Source organism: Myiozetetes cayanensis, unplaced genomic scaffold (genome assembly GCF_022539395.1).
Source record: "Myiozetetes cayanensis isolate MyiCay16 unplaced genomic scaffold, myiCay2020 scf10, whole genome shotgun sequence".
Lineage (NCBI taxonomy): Eukaryota > Metazoa > Chordata > Aves > Passeriformes > Tyrannidae > Myiozetetes > Myiozetetes cayanensis.
Genome location: NW_026086605.1, coordinates 13098536 through 13116701, shown reverse-complemented (window position 1 = coordinate 13116701; position 18166 = coordinate 13098536). Strand labels below are relative to the sequence as shown.

Here is an 18166-nt window from a genome sequence, read left to right as displayed (position 1 = left end):
TAAATGTCCAGAGCTCCCTGTAGCTGTTCCATGCTGTGCTTGATGCAGTTCCCCTCTCCTGTTCCCCTCCGCAGGTCCTCTGAGCACCCCCGTCCCCTTCCTGCAGAGTATCCCCATGTACCCCTGCACCGTCAGCAACTCCGGCGCGGAGAAGCGCAAGCACTCCACCGCCTTCCCCGAGGGCAGCTTCCTCGAGCCATCGTCCGGGACTGTGGCGAGCCAGTACATGAGCCAGGGCGCTTCAGCTGGCGAGGGGCAGTCCGCACAAGCCATGGTGCCTTGTAGCTCCACACAGCACATAGTTGGACTTCCTAGCGGCCCGCAGCCGGTGCACTCGGGCTCCGTCTTCAACCCATCTCACTACCCCAACACCACGTCATCTCAGCAGTCCGTGCTCTCCCAGTACGGCGGGCGCAAAATCCTCGTCTGCTCCGTGGATAACTGTTACTGTTCCTCCGTGTCCAACCACAGCGGGCACCAGCCCTACCCGCGGTCGGGGCACTTCCCCTGGACAGTCTCGTCGCAGGAGTACTCCCACCCACTGCCGCCCGCCCCCGCCGTCCCCCAGTCGCTCCCGGGACTTGCCGTGAGGGAATGGATTGATGCATCCCAGCAGCACGGGCGGCAGGATTTCTATAGGGTCTACGGCCAGCCATCGGCGAAACACTACGTCACCAGTTAACCGTCACACCCTGGAGCGTCCCGCTCGATGACGTGTTCAGACAGAAAAGTCTGGTTTGGTTTGGCTTTTCTTTTTTTTTTTTTTTTTTTTTTTTTTTACCCCTTTTAAATCAAACCCAATATTTTCCCTGCCTCACGCCCCTCCAGGATTTTGGGGAGGGTTGTTGTTCTATCATATCTCTCTTTTTTTTTTTTTTTTAATCTTTATAAAATTAAATAATAAGGTTTTTTCATTTTAATTCTTTTTTTAATTTAATTTTGGAAAGTCCTTCCTGCCCCTCGCTGGGAAAACACGAGGGAGAAATTACTGAGAAGAAATTGATGGGGATTTCAGTCGGACGTCTGGGTCTGTGCGTCGCGCTCTTCCTCGCTCCTCTCTGCCTTTGGAAAACTTCAGAAGGGACAATGGCACCTTCTCTCTTTCCATTTCTCCAAGTTCGTTTTTTCTGGTTTGATTGAGTTTTTCCCTTTTCCCAACCCCCTTCTTTCCCTTTTTAAAAAGAAAAGAAAGAAAAAAAGTCTATCATTGATTCAGTATGAAACGATACTTGTAGATTTTGGGTTTGTTACCTTTTTTTTTTAAAGGCTGGGTTTTTTTGTGTTATGAGGCCACTTATCATGCATATTGGCATTTTTTTTCCTTCTTTCAGAGATTTGTAAATACACAATGGCAGGAAATTTAATGCACAAAAAAAAAAAAGGGAAAAGAAACTTTAAAAAAAAAAACCACAAATAAATAAATAAAAAAAAAACCTGTTCTAGTTTTCAGGAGGGGAAGCGTTGCCGAAACGCACCCCCGTCCTGTGTATCGCTGATGCAACTTCCTGTAACAAGCACTTTGTATAAAAAAAAAAGTGGACTTCCTGCTATAAGGCACAGGTATTTATTCTGTAACCAATTTTAGATACACACACAGACACACACACACACACAAAATATTCAAATAAATGTGATCACTTAGTGCAAATGCCTCGCTCTGCTGCAGCTCTTCCCCTAGGAACGCTACCTCCTGCAGGAGACTCCCACCTGCTTTTGGAAGGAACCACTCCCCGGTCCCACAGGGGCCTGGATGATGGTGGGGGGTTTTCCAGAGGGGCTGTTTGGGAGGGAGCAGCTCAGGGATTGCTGGGGAGCAGGTCACAGCCGTGGAGGGGGTTCCCACCAGCGCCCATCCCGCCTCCCCATGGGGAAGTGTGCTGGAGCCGTGGCTCTCCACCAGCTCCCTCCCAGACGGCAAGGATGTGAGTCAGGCATGGAGCCGGCCGGGCCACATCCTGCCCACAGCCTCCAGAACAATCCCCATTGTGGGATGGGAATGGGGTTGGGGACAGCAGCTTTCCTGACTCTGCCAGTATCCACCATTCCGGCCACGGTGCTGCCCCGGCACCCAGCACTTGAGGCTTTGTCCCCACCTAAAGCCCCACTGCCCCATGGGGCCTTGTGGGTGCTGGCAGCACCCTGGGTTGCTCTGGGGACCTTCTGTTCTCAGCCAAGGCTGGGAAGGGTGAGGAGGAACCCTTTTCCCAGGACATGCGTTGGAGCTGTGGGCTGGCCTGGCTGTGGCTGTGCAGGGGCGAGCTCATGGTCTGGGAAAAATGAGTCTGACTTCATAAAGCAGAGCAGCGTCCTAGAGGCAGGAGGGTTTTTCCATCGCTCTCTTCAGGCTTGGCTTGCTTTATTTTGTTCCTGGTTACAAAACGCCCCTGGGTTTAGTTCCGGTTTGGATTCCCCCCGTGCTGCTTTGGTGGGAAACAGGAAGGGGAGAGAGTCTCAGTGAGCTGAAAGAGGGGAACAGTAGGTCCAAGGGAGGGGGGCTCTCACACCTAGCTCACCCCATTCCATCCCAACGGAGATGGCAGCAAATCCCTGGCCAACAGGGCCCCCTTCCCAGGCAGTGTTGGGGTGCAGAGCCAGCACCTCTTGCCCCTTTGTATTCCGGGTTAATGCTGCTTCATACACAAGGTGCAGAGGGTGGCAGCTCGGCCAACTCTGTCCTGCAAGGTTCTTCCCAACCCTGTCCTGCTTGGGCTCTTTAGGAACCCCCGAATCCATTGGGATATCTGGGGGTTTGCTTCTCAGTCACAAGCAAAGCACCCTGGGGCAGCAGGAGGGAGCAGGATGCTCCCAGCCTCGGTGCAGGGACCTCATGGTGCTTCCCCTCTGTGTTCCCATGCCCACTGCCAGGTGGTGAGGAAGAGCCCCAGAGGTCATGGGGACACAGAAGGGATGAGTGACGTCCCTCCCATGGAAGGGGGTCCCCAATGCACAGCCAGGGCCACCTCCCCACCCCAGGGTGCTCCCCAGCCGTGTCCCCTATGCTTTGGTGCCTCCAGGTTTGACTCCCCAGCTGTCCTCCTCCGCCTCATCCACTTCCTCCTTGGCACAGCTGCCTCCTGCTGTGAGAGCAGCAGCTGCCGGCCAGGGCAGGCATTAAAGCACCTGTTGTCTGTAGACAGGGGGACACAGGCACAGCCCCCACCCCACAGGATGACCCCCAAAGGCTTGGGACGCTCCCAGGGATGGGCCACTCGCACCCTTTGCTGGAGAGAGCAGCCCCAAAACAGTGGGTGCCACTTGCCAAACCTTGGGGCCACAGCCCCTCTGGCCCCTCCCAGCCAAGAAGAGGCCTCTGGTGTCCCGGGTGTCCCGGCTTCCTGCGGCACCGTGCCATCCAACGCCGTGTGCTGCTGGTGGTGAGGAGGAAGGCAGTGGCTCCGTGGGGGTGTGGGAGGAACGTGTGTCCATGGCCCTGCTGGGATAATGGTGTCCCGGGAGGGGAGGTGCTGATGCTCGGGTGCACAGCAAGGTTTTATTGATGGATGGCTCTGTCCGGAAGGGTGTGGGGGAACGCAGGGGGAGCAGAGGCACATCCATAAACAGCTCGAGTTGTGAATGGAAAGAGACGGATTAGGAGCCAGGTGAAAACATGTCACACGGCGGAAAGAAAAATGAGCAGCTGGGGCAGACCAAATTGGTGTCTGATGAAGGACGTGGGGCCTGGTGGAAAAAGGATCCCGAGGCCGGCGGTGCTGCACGGGGGAGGATGATGAGAAACAGCTGGAGCCGGACACGCACATCTGGTGGAGCAGGGTGAGGGGAGAGGCAACGCCTGCTGTAACCACCGCGCCACCGGCCATCAGGGCACGGGGCTGTGCCTCATCCCTCGATCAGCTTGTCAGGAGGGGCTGATGGTTCATTTTCAGGGCAGTCCTGGGGAGGGGACAGCAGGGATTTACGCAGTGGAGTTCAGGCTCTGCCACGCCAAGGGGTCGCCAGGTGGAAGAGCCGCTGCCTCTTCCTCCATTTGCATACATGTAAATAAGCAATCAACATAATGAGGGTGAATGCAAACCAGGCTTTCAGTTTGCAACCAAGTCCTATTTTTAACCTTGGAAAAGGGTTTCGGCAGGAAGCTGCAGGCCCCGCTCTGGCACCCATCAGCATGTCCAGCTGTGTGGGTGCTTGCACCAACCCTTCGCCCCAGGACACTGCTGACCCCATGACCACCGGTGGGTCAGTGCCTGCTGAACTTTGTTCCCATTGCCGAAGCAAACAGAAATCTCACATTTTTGTGGAAAGAAGGACCACACAACATCACACTCTGCCTTGAGGGAGCCTTTTCAGGACACTGTCCCACCTGCTGAGCCCCAGGTCCTGCTTCCAGCCAGGGTGTGAGCCCAGGGAAACGCCCCTGGCACCCTGGGAGTGAAAGCCCCATGCTTAAACATGAGAGTATATTTAGATGGTGTCAATTTAAGTTTGCACATCAACCTTCTAAATATGAAACCCCATCTCAGTGAGATGTTTAAGATACCTCATCATCCCTTGGAAAATATGCAGGAATATTAATTAGCCAGATTTGGGTATTATCTCGTAATGAATAAATGAAGAGACTCACTGCCTAAGATGAATCACTGGTGGCTCATTGGGTTTTGTTGTTTTCTTTTAAGCTCTCTAAGGTAATTCACTCATTTTAACTCAGGCTGGCAGAGGGGATGCAGCCATACCAGGGCTGGTCAGGGTGGGACACATCAGCCTACCCCTAACACGGAGGGACCCTAAAGGCTGGTGTTTTACACCCCATGATTTGGCCCCAGCTGGCTGCGCTGCCTCTGGGGACAGAGGCACAGGGGATGGGGTTGGAGTCCTGTCCCGGCTGCAGCAGCCCTGGGCCCAGGATGGAAGCAGAAAGTGCAGCCCTGCTTCTCAAAAACTTATTTTTGGTTTCTTCCCCTCCCGCCCCCCATCCTCGCCTCCTGCTGTCCTGCTCCACTCCCCCAGCTGCTTCACTGCCTCCAGCTGGGCCAGGATAGGAACTTCCCAGTTGCTGTAGAAACCCAGATGAAGGACACACTTCAAACGAAAATGCCAAACAAGAAATGGCTTTGTGTGCACCCGGATGGCCGCTTTTCCTTGCCAGGATGCAGTGGCTCTGGGGCCCTTCTTTGGGGCACCATGTGTGGCTGGGGAGGCTGTGGGGACACTGGAGGCTTCCTCACAGCCCTGAAACGTGATGTTGAGCAGTGAGCGGAGGCTGGGGCTCCCTGCAGAAAGGGCTTCAAAGGTCTCCATCACCCGTGGGATGCTCAGAGCATCACTGCACTGCGGGATACAGCAGCCACTGGGATTTCCACATCTCTGCCAGTTCTGGCGTCGTCTCCCCATCTGGTCTTGGGCTGAGCAGGGGACAGCTGAGCAGAGGATGGGGACAGCAGCACAAGTCTCAAGGTCCAGGTTGGATGTCCTAGGTGATGGGCCATGTGGCAGGGTCCCTGTCCTGCGGGCACGGGGAAGCGGCATCAGAGGAGATGGGTTGGGATGGACCAGCCGGCAGCCGCTGTCGGCCGGACCCCATCCCTGGCCCCCCCGGCGCGTGGCGGCTGGCGGGGCCGGGGCGGCGCGTGGGTGCGGGGCACTGCCGGCTGCCGGAGCTGCCATTGTTTGCCTTCAATCAAGATGTTTCAGGCAGAATCAAAAGCACCAACTGGGGAAATCATCATCACAAAAAATCTTGCGCCTGCAAAATAGGTCAAGTAAGACTCCAAAGAGAGAGAGCGTCTGATCTGCATTGCAAGGAAGAATAGCAACAGCTGTGATCTCCAGTATATATGGATGGGCTGGGGGGGGATAAATATATATATCCATGCATATGTATAACCGCTTACAGCTGTTGGGCCGTATGTTCATTAGGGCCAACTGTTTTGGAGGCAGAGGGATCAGCGCTAATCGGGAAAGGGAGTTTATCATCACATTCAGAGGCAAAAGTGTCAGGAGCAACTGCGGCCCCCCCGCCCCGCAGCCCACACCAGCTGTGCCGCGCTGAATGCACCCAATTCAGCGTCCCCCCAACCCCCCTGGGGCTGCGAGAGCTGTGGCTCCTACCCTGGCTCCAAAAGCATCCGTAAGTCAGGCTCCAGCTCCCTGCCCAGTCCCACACCCACGCACGGTCCCCAAGTGCAGAGAGGATGCCATGACTGTTTCCCCATTCCCCAGACCAGCTCTCTGTGCCTGCATCACCTACCCAGCCCCCCGCAGTGTGGCCCCTTTGGTTATCCCTGCCTGGCGCTGGCCTCACAGGTGCCAGCTATAAAAATGAACCCAAAATACATATAAATCCTCCTGTCTGACATCAGGGAGGGTGATGGAGCCGGGGTAGGACAGCTGGCTCAGCCACCCAAAGTTGTTGGGCTTTGCCTGGTCAGTTGGGACCCAGCTGTCACAGGCTGGAGACAGAACAGTGTCCCCAGCCCATGGTGATGCTCTCGGCATGGGGGGATCCACTCCCCCCAGCAGTGGCCCCCTTGGCACCCCAAGCTCCTGCCAGCCAGAGGAGCGTTAAAGGTTGCAGGCTTTGGCTCCTATCAGCAGCATAAAGGTTGCAAAGCCAAGCAGCAAGGACAACCCTATTTAAAAATACCTATTTAAGAATATCCAGGTGATTTACTTGCAGGGTGTTCATGCCATCTCCTAATGCAGCTCAGACATGGGGCCTAACCTACCTAGCAGGTCCCCTTCCTCGTAGGGTTATTTATTCAAGGCTGTGCCACTCGTAGGGCTGCCGCTTGGAGCCATGCAGTCACACTGCAAGCAGAGGGGCTCCTTCCAACCCTTCCTCTTCTGAGGATTTTTTTTTCCCTTTTCCCATTAAAAAGGATACAGATACTCATCTTGGTCAGCAGCTAAATAGGAAATGCAGAGCGGGCACCCCCCACCCCGCGCTGTTCCCAGAAAGCCTTTGATGGTGTCCCCCAGAACGGGCACAGCCCGACCGCAGCTTTACAGGAGTTTTGTTTCCAGTCGGTGCTGGGAAGGGAAATAAGTGAACAGATTGCAATAAAAAATCCAACAAGCCCAAATTCAGCCAACTGAGCCCGAAGCTGCCATTTCAGCAGGAACCAATCACGAGGCTGCGGTGGGAGCTTGTTTCCACTTAAACAAAACAAAATAAAATGAAAAGAAGCTCCAGCGCAGTGCCTGGGTGGGTGCCCGGGCGGGTCGGCTGGAGTATGGCCGTGGCCATCGGTCCGGCTGCCCCTCATGGATGTGTTCCCAGCAGAGCACTCCCGGCTGGGGGATACCGACAGGGCGAGAAAGTGGAGGCTGATATCTCCAGCTCTGTGTCCGCAGACCATTTCTCTGCTCTGATAAAGGCAGCCATCCAGGGGGGTGCAAGGCCGTAAACAGGGAAATACTGCTCAAAGAGGAACAAAAATCTCAGTGTTTTTTTCTCCTGCAGGCCTTGGATTATTATTTTCTTTTTTTTCCCTCCCCTCCCCACATCCAATCCACTCGGTTCCTTGTCCTTCCGGGAGCACTAAATTCATCATGTGAATGCAAAGCGGGGCTTGTGCGGGGAAGGGAGCTGCGGTTCGCTCGAGCAGACGCATGCAAGGTCACACGCAGCCTGGCCATAAATTACGGTGTGTCCCACCATAAACAGCAACAGGAGAGGGGAAGCGCGGCGGCTTCGGGGGCCGGGGGCCGCAGGGGCCGATACATAACGTTGTGACAAGTCAAACAACTCTCAGGGTGTTCACTTGCCAGAGAAATATTTTTCACATCCAATCCATTAGGCAAACAAGATGAAAAAGTATTTCCTACTTTGCTGAAAAAATAACAGCGCTCAGTATAAAGTGTGCCTTAAAAAAAAAAAAAGAGAGAAAAGAAATTAAGTGTGACCATCTATAATGTTTTTTTTCCAGCTTCTCTGACAGCCTTCCAGGCATCCCAGCCATGCAGGGAGGGAGCTGATGCTTTAAAGAGTTCTAACAGTTTCTCGCTTTTTGGCCTGTCCTGGTGTAGCAGGAACAGTAATGAGTCAGATTAGCTGGAAAGCAACCCCAGATTCGCTTCCCTCCCTCCAAACACCCTCCCAACCCCACTTTGCTGAACCAAACCCAAATCATTTGCTGCTTTCCTTTTTCCCCTTCCTTTTTCCTGCCAGGTCAGCAGGGAATGTGTTTCAAGGCATGCTTTTTTTTAACCTTCAACATGATTTTTGAAACAAGAAGATCCTCCCAAAGTTTGCCTTTCTTGCTGGCTTTTTCTGATAGTTTTGGACAAGTGAAAATCCAAAGGAAAAAGCTTCTTCCAACAGTTTTGATCACTTCTAGCACCAGCAATCATCTCTGATGGGAAGACAGGGGAACAGTGGAACAGCAACTTCACAGACTGACTGGGGGCTCCTTGGGAAGAGGCAATTCTCAGCTTATGGCTGTCAGAAAAGGAACCTGCCAAAGAACAAAGGATCACCCCCAAACACCAGTTTTCTTTCTACTAAATTTTAATTTATTTCCTTTTTTTCTTTTTTTTGACAAAGACATCTAAATTATACACTGAGTAATAACATGACCAGATATTGCAAATATCCCTTTTTGGTGAAATTCAAAAAGGGAACATAAAAGAAAGAGCTTGTGTGGACCCAGACGGCCCAAGGAATGCAACAGCCACCACCTTTTGCTTTTGGAGAAGGGTGAAACCTGTGGGGCAGGAGGCAAGTTGGAGTGGGTTGGTCTCATCCCAGTACACTTCATAAAAAAGAGTCTGGTGACCAGTTATAGTTTTGACAGAGAGAGAAGTCATTAACGTACCAGAAACATTATTGGTAGTAGGAAAAATGGGAGAAGGTTGCAAGAGGCTTTGGGAAGCATTCTCCGATGGCAGGGAGAGACATCCTCCATCAGAGCTGCAGTGGGGGACGCAGCCACAGCCAGGGGAGGACATGAATCCCCACACCCAGTGCTCATGGTCAGAGCAAGGGCTTGGACTCATGTTTTCTGATGTGCCCTTGGAGAATGTCACTTCTCCACTACCTCTCCCCTCCAGGGAACACAACGGGGTAGGAGCAGGAGAGGCATCTTTCCATCTATCACAAAGGTAGAATCAGATTTAATGATGTGAAAGTGAAGCACAACAAACTCCCCATGGGAGAGGAATTAACCCCTGTGACAAACTTCTGGAGGCTTGGGGTGGGTCTGTCTGTCACTCTGAGCCTTTAAATCAAGGCCGGGTGTCTTCCTACCAGAGGGGCTCTAATTCAGCCGTGAGTCACCACTGGAGGGATGGCGTTTAATGGGCTGTGTTATGCGGGAGGTCAGGAGAGAGGAACATAACGATCCCTTCTGGCTTTAAAAATCTATGAATTGATGCGAAGTGTGGCAGAGCTCCACCCATACCAATGAGAGGTTTGCTTCCCCCAGCCTCACTTTAGGGAGGGCAAAGCCGACAGCGTTGGAAGGACAGAGCCTTGCGTGTGCCATTGCTGTAAACAGAGCAGGGCTGGGAGAGGGGCAGGGGCTGCACTGATCAGGGGCAGGCGCTTCTGGCTGGCCCCAGGCAGTTGTGCAGGTGGTGTTTAGCCAGGTGCTGCCCAGGGCAGTGAGCCCTGCAGAGGGTATAGCAAATGTAAATACGTTCAGGTAAGGAGCAGCAAGTGAACAGAACCTCAAATCCTTTTACATTTTCACCAGGTTGCACAGAGAAATGTTTACAATACAATGAGCATTTTCAGCCGTCACTGCTGGGTGATACACTCAAGATATGGTCATTTTAACACTCCACCTCCTTCCTCCCAGAACAGATCACTCTGTCATGGTCTTCCTCTCTTACTACCTTGCTCAGGAAAACCAAATCAACTGCTGGATTACAGGTGACACTCTTGGCAGTACAGATGCACGCAACCAATTCGTGCAGCTACATGCAAACATAATGAATGAGCCAGCAAATGTTTCTGGATCCTGAGTTCAATAAGGCAATTTTCCCTTCCCAACTAAAGCGATAGGAAAATTACTACATATTTATTTTACACACATTTTCAAGTTTAACCAATGTGAGACTTAAATTACCCTCCTGGATGCTTTTCAGCTCCAAGAAGCCAACTGTGGCACAGGTGGGGTGTCACAGAGTAAATTTGCCACTGCTAAAAAAGTAGGGAGCAGGAAAGCACCAACTCAAGTCCCTTGCAGGGGAGAAAGATCAGTGCCTGAGTCCCCAAGGGGACTTTGCTCTGTCCTGCCCAGACCAGGGGATAGGTACCCAAGCATTTCCCTCTGCATCTGGCATGCAATGTGGGCAAATCCAAAGCTCAGGAGTATCTGTCACAAAGCTCTGCTACTCAGCAGCACCAGGCGTGCCTACAGGAGAGGGCTGCAATTCTTTACAGCACTTGCATCAGGCAAATGCATTAATTGCAAGGAAAAGGTGATGCTGGGATGAATTTCTCCTCCTTGGGCTGACCCAGGAACATGCCATGCCCAAATCTGCAGCATTTCTGATAAGCCATTGCAGCTGGGGAGTCACCGAGCAAGCTGTGTTTAAACGAACATCTCATCTTATGACTCCTTACTCAATCCATGCACAGCCGGAGCTGTGTCACTTTGTGTCATTAGCGATTGCTTAACAGCTCACTCGAGCCCGCTCTTCCCCGCCCCCTCCCCAGTCGTCTGGATTTTAAAGTAAGGCTGTGCTTCTCCAGCAGGCATGTCCTGCCTCCGTGCTGGAGACAGATGCACTCGGAGGGTGCTGACTCACGGACGCAGGCAGATTAAAGTTGGATTGCTAAAGCAGTTGCTGTCCCAGCTGTCCCTCTGCCCCCAGCCACAGCAGACAGCTGAACTACACGCGGATCAACCCTGAATTGCTACTGTACATCCTGATGTATGGGGGGACCTGGAATGAGCCCCAGATGATTTTAATCTGCCAAGCTGTAACACGTAGGCGGCCAGGGGCTGCTTCACGTACAGTGCAGATGTTTGTGCCGTGAGGTGGAGACATCCAGGGGAAGGGAGGAAAAAAGAGCTGGGAGCTCCAGGGGTGTCAGCCGTCTGCCTGGGTCCATGAGTCAACTCGCTGACGCGTGGTAAAGCCACATGCTTTAGTACATGCAGCTTTCCCCATCCTGCCCGACAGTCCGTCTCCAGGAGGTGGAAGGGGTAATGCAGTCCCTAGTCATTCTCTGCCCTTTCGCAGGCAGGCAGCAAACAAAGCTGGCAAGCAGGGCAGTGGGATTATTTTACCATCTGTGCATTAGAAACTGGCCCAGGAGTCACCAAGCTTGCTTCATGCAGGACATGGCTGCTTTGGCGTGCTAATCGTTCCTGCTCACTGTCAGCCGGGGCTAGATTTGAACTGGGGGCGAGGAGGTGGAAAACACATTCTCTTTCCTATTTCAGCAACTGCATCCTTTTAGAGGAAAGCCAGTTCAGGAAAGAATGAAATCTCGTTTTAAAGAGCACTTCCCATCTGCCGTTCATCGGGATCCTCACCCTCCACCAGGGCAATCCACAGCCAGGATGGGCCCGGGAGGACCTCAGGCACTGGGCAGCCAGCCTGCTGTGGGGCAGTCCCTCAATCCCTGGCAGGGCTAGGCGAGGCTTTGCTGAAGTGGCAGGGTAGGAGAATACATTTTGCACATTTCAGAAAAGGAAACCTGGGACCTGATATCTCATTCTAGAAAGTAATCATGGACTTAATTGCATTTTCCTGCAGAGTTGCCTTAACATCAAGGGAAAATCAACAGGGATTGTTCAACATCAAGACTAATCTCACATATGGAACTTATTGAACGGAGGAACCACGTTTTTGCTGGCTCAAGGTGAAACGCTGGGCTAAATTCTCCTTCAGCTGCGAGAAAAGCCCTAGGCACGCTCATCCTGCATTATTCCAACTGTAAAGAGCTTCAATTATACACATATAACCCTTCTCTCCCTTCTACGGCGGTGTCGCAATGCAACAGTGCCTCGTTATGATCAAACTCCTCTTTTATGGCTATAGGAATATGTGGAAGTCTTCTACCCTTGTTACACAAATGACTCCTTAGCAGCTTTATTTTAAGAAACTACCCACAATTGGTAACACAACCGCATTTTATCTGTCACTGAGGGGAAGCTGTGACTGACACCCGAGCGTGTCCTCAGCAGCCACGCGTATAGGGCAGGTCCTACGCATCTAAGCAACTACAGTAACTCACCACTCCCTCTGCTCCACACTGAATCACAATCTTGCTTCTGCTTACAAACTTGCTTGCTAATCAGACACTTAATACTATTTATGCATAGGGAGGAAATATGTAATTCCTTTATTGGGACAAAAAAATGATACTAAAGAGCAGGTCAAGTTCCAAATCCAGCAGTAGGTTTAAACCGATGTTGTTCCCTTTTTTTCTCTCTCTCTTTTTTTTTTTTTTTTTTTTTAACAGCTGTAGCTGTGCACAGATGGAAAAACATTTGGTCAGAAAGCAGCAAATTAGTGTTTTCAGGCTAGAATTCTGCTCCCACCGCTCCTCCATTTCCATGCAGCTCAGATCGCTTTACTTCTTCTTAGCACTGACATTTTTGCACACCCAATTCATGCCGTCCTTCAGACAGAGAAAGGTAATGTTAGTCAAGCGAAGGGAAAAGGAATCCCCCAACCCCACCCAACCACCACTCCGCAAGCACCACATTCGGACTCCTCACAGAACCCCTGCCTGCCCCTCTGTGCCCAAAACCACTGTGGGTTAAAAAAAATAAGTGCTTCCTTGCTCAGTAGATGTTGTCACACAGGGGTCATTAAATCTTTCACCTGACCATAAAAAGTATCATCCTCTCATCACGTCGCTATGTGTAGGTCCTTCGAGGAAGGATCACTTTGCAGTCAAGGTACATCAGTGGCAGATGAAGGCTCAGTTCCACATTCGGCTACAGATGATTTGTGTAATCTCGGGCAAGTAATCTTGACACTGTGGATTTTAGGGAACTGTTTGTTATACAGTCAGTTCTCTGTTAAGAATACGGCTCTAATTCTCTGCTCATCTGAAAGCCTTGAAATCCAGATCCATGAAAGTCACTGCAATACCCAGATCTGGACCCTACTTCTTGTTCTTCAGGGCCCCCACAGAAAATGGGCCCTCAGGGGTCCCACAGGGATTCAGTGAGAAGCAAAGTAATGATGTTTCAAGAGGCTGATATGCTCTTTAAGGTATGACTGTAAAATGTGTGCGTGACTTTTCTGACCACTGCAAGTGGGATTGCAACACTTGTGCTGTGAATACCCAATTTGTGAGTTTATTGCTGAGATTCCAGAATGGGATATGCTATTGAAAGCCACAGCAACACTTCATCTGCTCCTGTCATTTATCTGTTAGGAGACATGCACAACAGAGCGCAAGATGCACGGTCTCCTCATATTTGTGTCCCATCAAGTCCGTTACTTCTACCCTGCCTAGGAGGTATCTCTGCTGACAGGGAGGCTGAGGCAGGTAGGGTTTTGGGGATGAGAGGGGAGCAGCACATATTTGCATTTGGAAATTGGACAAATTGTCACCTCAAGAGTTCAGAGCAGGGAATCTCACTGTATTATGTTCAGCGGTCATTTCTGGATCATTAAAACAATAATTAGACCCTAAGAAAGATCAGAGCCTTCAGGCCAACGTTGCTGTTAGCCCCATGGTAGCAGTTGCTGGCTTCCTGCACCCTTGTCCCCAAACTGCCAAAAGGCTGCCAAGCACCTCAACTTCCCCAAGGACAGGTGGCCAAAGGCACAGCAAGGCAGGCCCTTCGGGTGAGCCGAAACCCACTGCTGTGCCTCTGTGTTGTCCGTCAGTCACAAAGGTGGTGACCACATTGGAGGGGAGCTAAAGAGTTAAGAGAGGGAGTCCTCAGGGCTTAATCAGAAGCAGAGAGGTTCTCACTTGAAAATACCAATTCACCTTGATAACTGTGCTATGTGACACTTCTTATCTGAAGGGGAGCAGCAACTTTTGAAATCAGCCCTTGTTGCTGTGTTAAATAAAGAATAAGTGAGCCCAGCTTGTGCTGGGGTGCACATGAGGCCCTACTCTAATAACACTTCTAACTCTAACCTTGGGGAGGGTTGAGGTCTCCAGTTTCATTTATTTATCTCCACAGCAGAGATCACTGTAAAACAAATTGTCTGAAATCCTCAGAGCAAATGGGAAAAGATGAGCGGTAGATTCATTTTAAGGCCCAGTAGCTTTGTGTCTTCCTCTTTCAATAACACTGATAACCTAGGTGTAAAACATGTAATGCCTTAAGCAATCAATAGTGTGGTTTAAAGCTTATCACTTTAGAGAGAGGGAGGGAGTGATTCCCAGCATGAGGAATGCCAGGGCTTAACAATGGGGCTAGGAGGAGAGGTGTCAAGCCTTTGACTTGATTGTGTGCTTTAGAAATCTGCATGATTGCCTGCAAAGAGTAAAACTAACTAAATAAATAAAAATGCTCCCACAATGATTTCAGCTTCCCCTGCCTCGGAAGCAATAATCACATTTGCACACATCATGGCATACAAGGCAGGCAGAGCTCCTCATTCATTTTGAATGTAGGTTTATTTGCTGAACCAGAACAGCTGAGACAGCTTAAAGTAATAAATATCAGCTGACACCCTCTGCTATTCAGCACAGTAATCCCAGAAACAATACATCACTGCAAAACAATAAACACGCATCCTATCTTCTACCTAATCTGACCACAACCTGAATTCACAGTGATTAAAACTCTGCCTGCTGCCATTGGGGAGCTTGGGAAGGGGAAAGACAGACCGTTTCAGCACCAGCGCAGCGAGGGTCATAAAGCAGAGTTTATGATGGGATTTACCATGGCTGGGAGCCTGGCTGCATGAAGCATTTAACGAGGGCAAAAGAATGACATAGCAAAATGCAAGAGGAAAGGTGAACTCCAAACAGGCTTGAAATACGTAAGTAGGTCACCAAACTTTTAAAGCAGGAATAGATTTTTAAAACCCTCTTCTGGCGTGAGTTAATTGACAGAAAAGATCACATTTAATCATAAGTATCTCTCTGCTTGCCTGTGATGATAAAGAGAAAATTAACATGCTCAGCTGTATGCAAGAGGTATGTGTGAGACGCCTTCCTCAGCTACATCCACAGCTTCTGGTGCAACTTTTTTGTTGGGGTTGTTCTGCAGTGTCCCGAATGCTTTGGAGAATAGCAAATGCAATGAAAAGCAAAAGAAACGAAAAGGTATGTTTGCAGTTTTTCTACCGAAGGTCTGAAGCAGGGTGAAATGTTGGTAAGCTAGAGAAATCCAGGGAAGCTGTTACAAACACAAAGAGCTGCTATGGGAAAGGCACACGGGAAGGAGGAAACAGAGCTTGAAAGAGTCTAGTCCATAAGGAGTCAACTGTTGTCATCCTTTGTCCCTACACACTCTGTCCCTATATCTGCATGCTTAAAAGATGGCTCTGTGAAGAAAGTACAGTCCCTACAGTAACATTTAGATCTTGATAGATGTCCTTGCACTGCTTTGTTGAGACACAGAATCATTGGCAGGTACTCTGAGGATCGAGGCGGATACAATATTAGTATTCCAGCCTCAAGTCAACCCTGGGAAAACTTAGCCAGGAAAATATTTCAGATCTTTCAGCTTTGCCTCTCTTAGCTCCTTAACAAGCAGCTAGTAAACTTTACCAAAGCAAAGAGAGAGAACCCCAGGGAAGAGCATAACGCTCCTTGCAGAGAAATGTTGCTCAGCCCAACCCCGCCTTGCTGCAGTCCCATCTGCTATTGTGCCAAGGGAGTTGTACTCCAACGCCCTTTGGGAAAGTACTGGTAGAGCCTTCCCTGGGAGAAATAAAAAGTCCTGCTTAAGATTAGCCCACTGCTTGCTTTATTCTCTGCATTATCAGCTTTGTGGCTATGGGAGTGAAGTAATCTGACTTCAAACACAGCGAACAAGTCCTTTCCACCCCATAAAAAGCCTCCCGATTTCTGCTCCCCTGCAAGCCAGGGATCAGGCAAGGCCACAAACTTGTGACCCCTAATGTGACCTTAAGGACAGCAAAGCTTAATCCTTTCATGTAATCCTCTGTCTGCCATAATAAATTGGGTCAGGCAAGTGCAAAATTCTCCATCTCTAGCATTTTTGGTATGCGTTATTTTAACCGTCACTTTCTTCTCCCTCTGCACAGGCAGGACTGTGCCTTCATTATCTGTCGTTTCTTTGCACCTCGAGTCATCATACAGGCTGGCTTTTATGGGCTTCCGCCAGTACGTTATCCATTGTTTTTTGCCTGGCTGAAACCTTATTTTTTTTGTCCTCTGAGGCCTTATATCCCTGGTGAAGTGCTGTAGACTCCTTCCTTACCCTGCTTAAAAATCAGAAGACACTGTCCTGTAATCTGGAAACAGGGTTGCTTCTCCTTAACATGCTCTGCCTGCCCCAGGAGAGCTGCAGTCATCAAAACTGGTTTTAAATCACATTTACAAGTAGCTCCAGAACCTTGTTAAGATGTGGAAGATCTCATCCAGCCTGCCCTGGCTAAGACATCTTTAAGACAAAACTTAAGCTTTGAGGATACCACATTGCCAAGAGGGTCCTTTTCTACTTCAGCTCTTATGAAAGTGCTGAATCACAGCAAAGACATAACTTGGGTCTTGGGCTTCACTCTCAGCTGGGCTGAAACAGCCAGGCAGGAGATGGAGGCTCAGCCCTTGCCACAGTCCTTTGGGCCAGACGGGCTCTGGCATAAATTTGAGAAGTTTAGCGGCTACTCTCAGTTTTCAGTGGCTTTTAATGGTCTCCAGAGAGCCATTATGTTTGGGAGACTGGACACAATGCGCTGCAGCATCGTTCTGGAGGACGGTTCCTCAGGGCAGGCTGAACTCCTGCTGCCTTGATCGGAGACTCTTGCTTCAGACAAGAAACAAACTGCAGAGCACAGATCGGTCCAAAGCCTTGAGTCATATTTAACATCACCCTGGCCCCTAAATAACACCTCCAGCAAGAGGGCAGGCTACAAAGCAGAGGAGTCCTGCCTGCTTTCACCCTGCCACGGCCAGCCAGGGTGGGATGTATATAGCTAATGCACACCAAGGGCTGCAGTTGGAGATCTGGTCACAATACAATCCCAAGAGAGCCTATGTGGCACCAGAGAGCCCTTATGAGGCAACAGTTCCCTTGTGTTCCTCTGCTGACATCAGCAATCACCTCCCTTGTTTGCTGTATCCTGTGCAAGGGGCTCAGTGTAGGCTGTTCAGCACTCTGCTCCAGAGGCACAGCCCAGATGGCTGTGGCAGGGAGACAAAGCTTTCCTGCTTTCCTAACTAGAGCCAAAGGATAAGATCAGACCCAAGCAGACAGTTTGCTTGAAAAAGCCTCTGAGTGTGAGTGATGCCACTCCTCCCTCAATGGCACCATGAAGTCTGATTAACACAAGCGCTGCCCACGGTTACAGTCTGAAGGTAATGAAGTCTTCAGCTGGCATAACAGGGGCTGCCAGCTGGCATCCTGAGACACTGTATGGGGTTTCCAGTTAACCCAGTCACCTCTCTTCTGAGCCTGCTCAGGACACTGCTGGGCCCCTTTTACAGAGTCCCCAGTGGTTAATTTTAAAAGAGAAGATGACTATATGGATTCCCCCCTTAATTAACAGTTTTATTAAATAACCCATTTAAAATAATAGTTAAATTCTCTAAATTTATATCATTCTATTAACCATAATCTAATCTCATTAACCTTGAAATCCCCAGTCTTAACTACCCAGTTCTATACACCATGGTGCAAGCAGCTAAACTAATTAAATGACCTTCAAAATATTTCTCCTTCATGTATTGGCATTATTTATCTTTGCTCATTGCTCTTCCTTCAAGCTATCACAAACATCTTCCCCTATGAACTCTGTTCCTGCATGTGCTCAGCACAAGATACGCCACCACTCTTCAGTGATGTCTCCAACTCTACTCTAGCTAATATATTCCATTAGCAGCGATGGTTGGAGTACCCACTCCTTGGCTTTCATTCTGAATACCTGATGCTTCCACATCTTCATTTATTTTGCTGTCACTCATTGTCATTTCTCAAAGAAGTCCTTAAAGCAGTGACCTGAGATTTAACTACACATAGAGAGCTCCTGTTCTGAGCCACTGGTAGAGATACTGTGTACTAGGATCCTCAATAACATCATTCTTGATGTCACTCTTTAAACAAGTTCTTTGATTCTCCTAAATTTTTCAGCATGTTGGCCCCTC

At 50.1% G+C, this 18166-nt stretch overlaps 2 protein-coding genes across 2 annotated transcripts in view; one reads left to right on the top strand and one right to left on the bottom strand.

Annotated features, from left to right (window-relative positions):
- Nucleotides 1-1648, top strand: part of TRIM8 (tripartite motif containing 8) — a 29718-nt gene extending 28070 nt beyond the window's left edge. Inside the window, exon 7 of the mRNA XM_050340026.1 lies at nt 75-1648. Coding sequence (XP_050195983.1) covers nt 75-682 — 608 coding nt within the window. The 3' untranslated portion in view covers nt 683-1648. The remainder of the gene's footprint in view (nt 1-74) is intronic.
- A 6798-nt stretch (nt 1649-8446) lies between these two features.
- Nucleotides 8447-18166, bottom strand: part of ARL3 (ADP ribosylation factor like GTPase 3) — a 30390-nt gene continuing 20670 nt past the window's right edge. Inside the window, exon 6 of the mRNA XM_050338638.1 lies at nt 8447-12535. Within this exon, the coding sequence (XP_050194595.1) occupies nt 12488-12535 (48 nt within the window). The 3' untranslated portion in view covers nt 8447-12487. The remainder of the gene's footprint in view (nt 12536-18166) is intronic.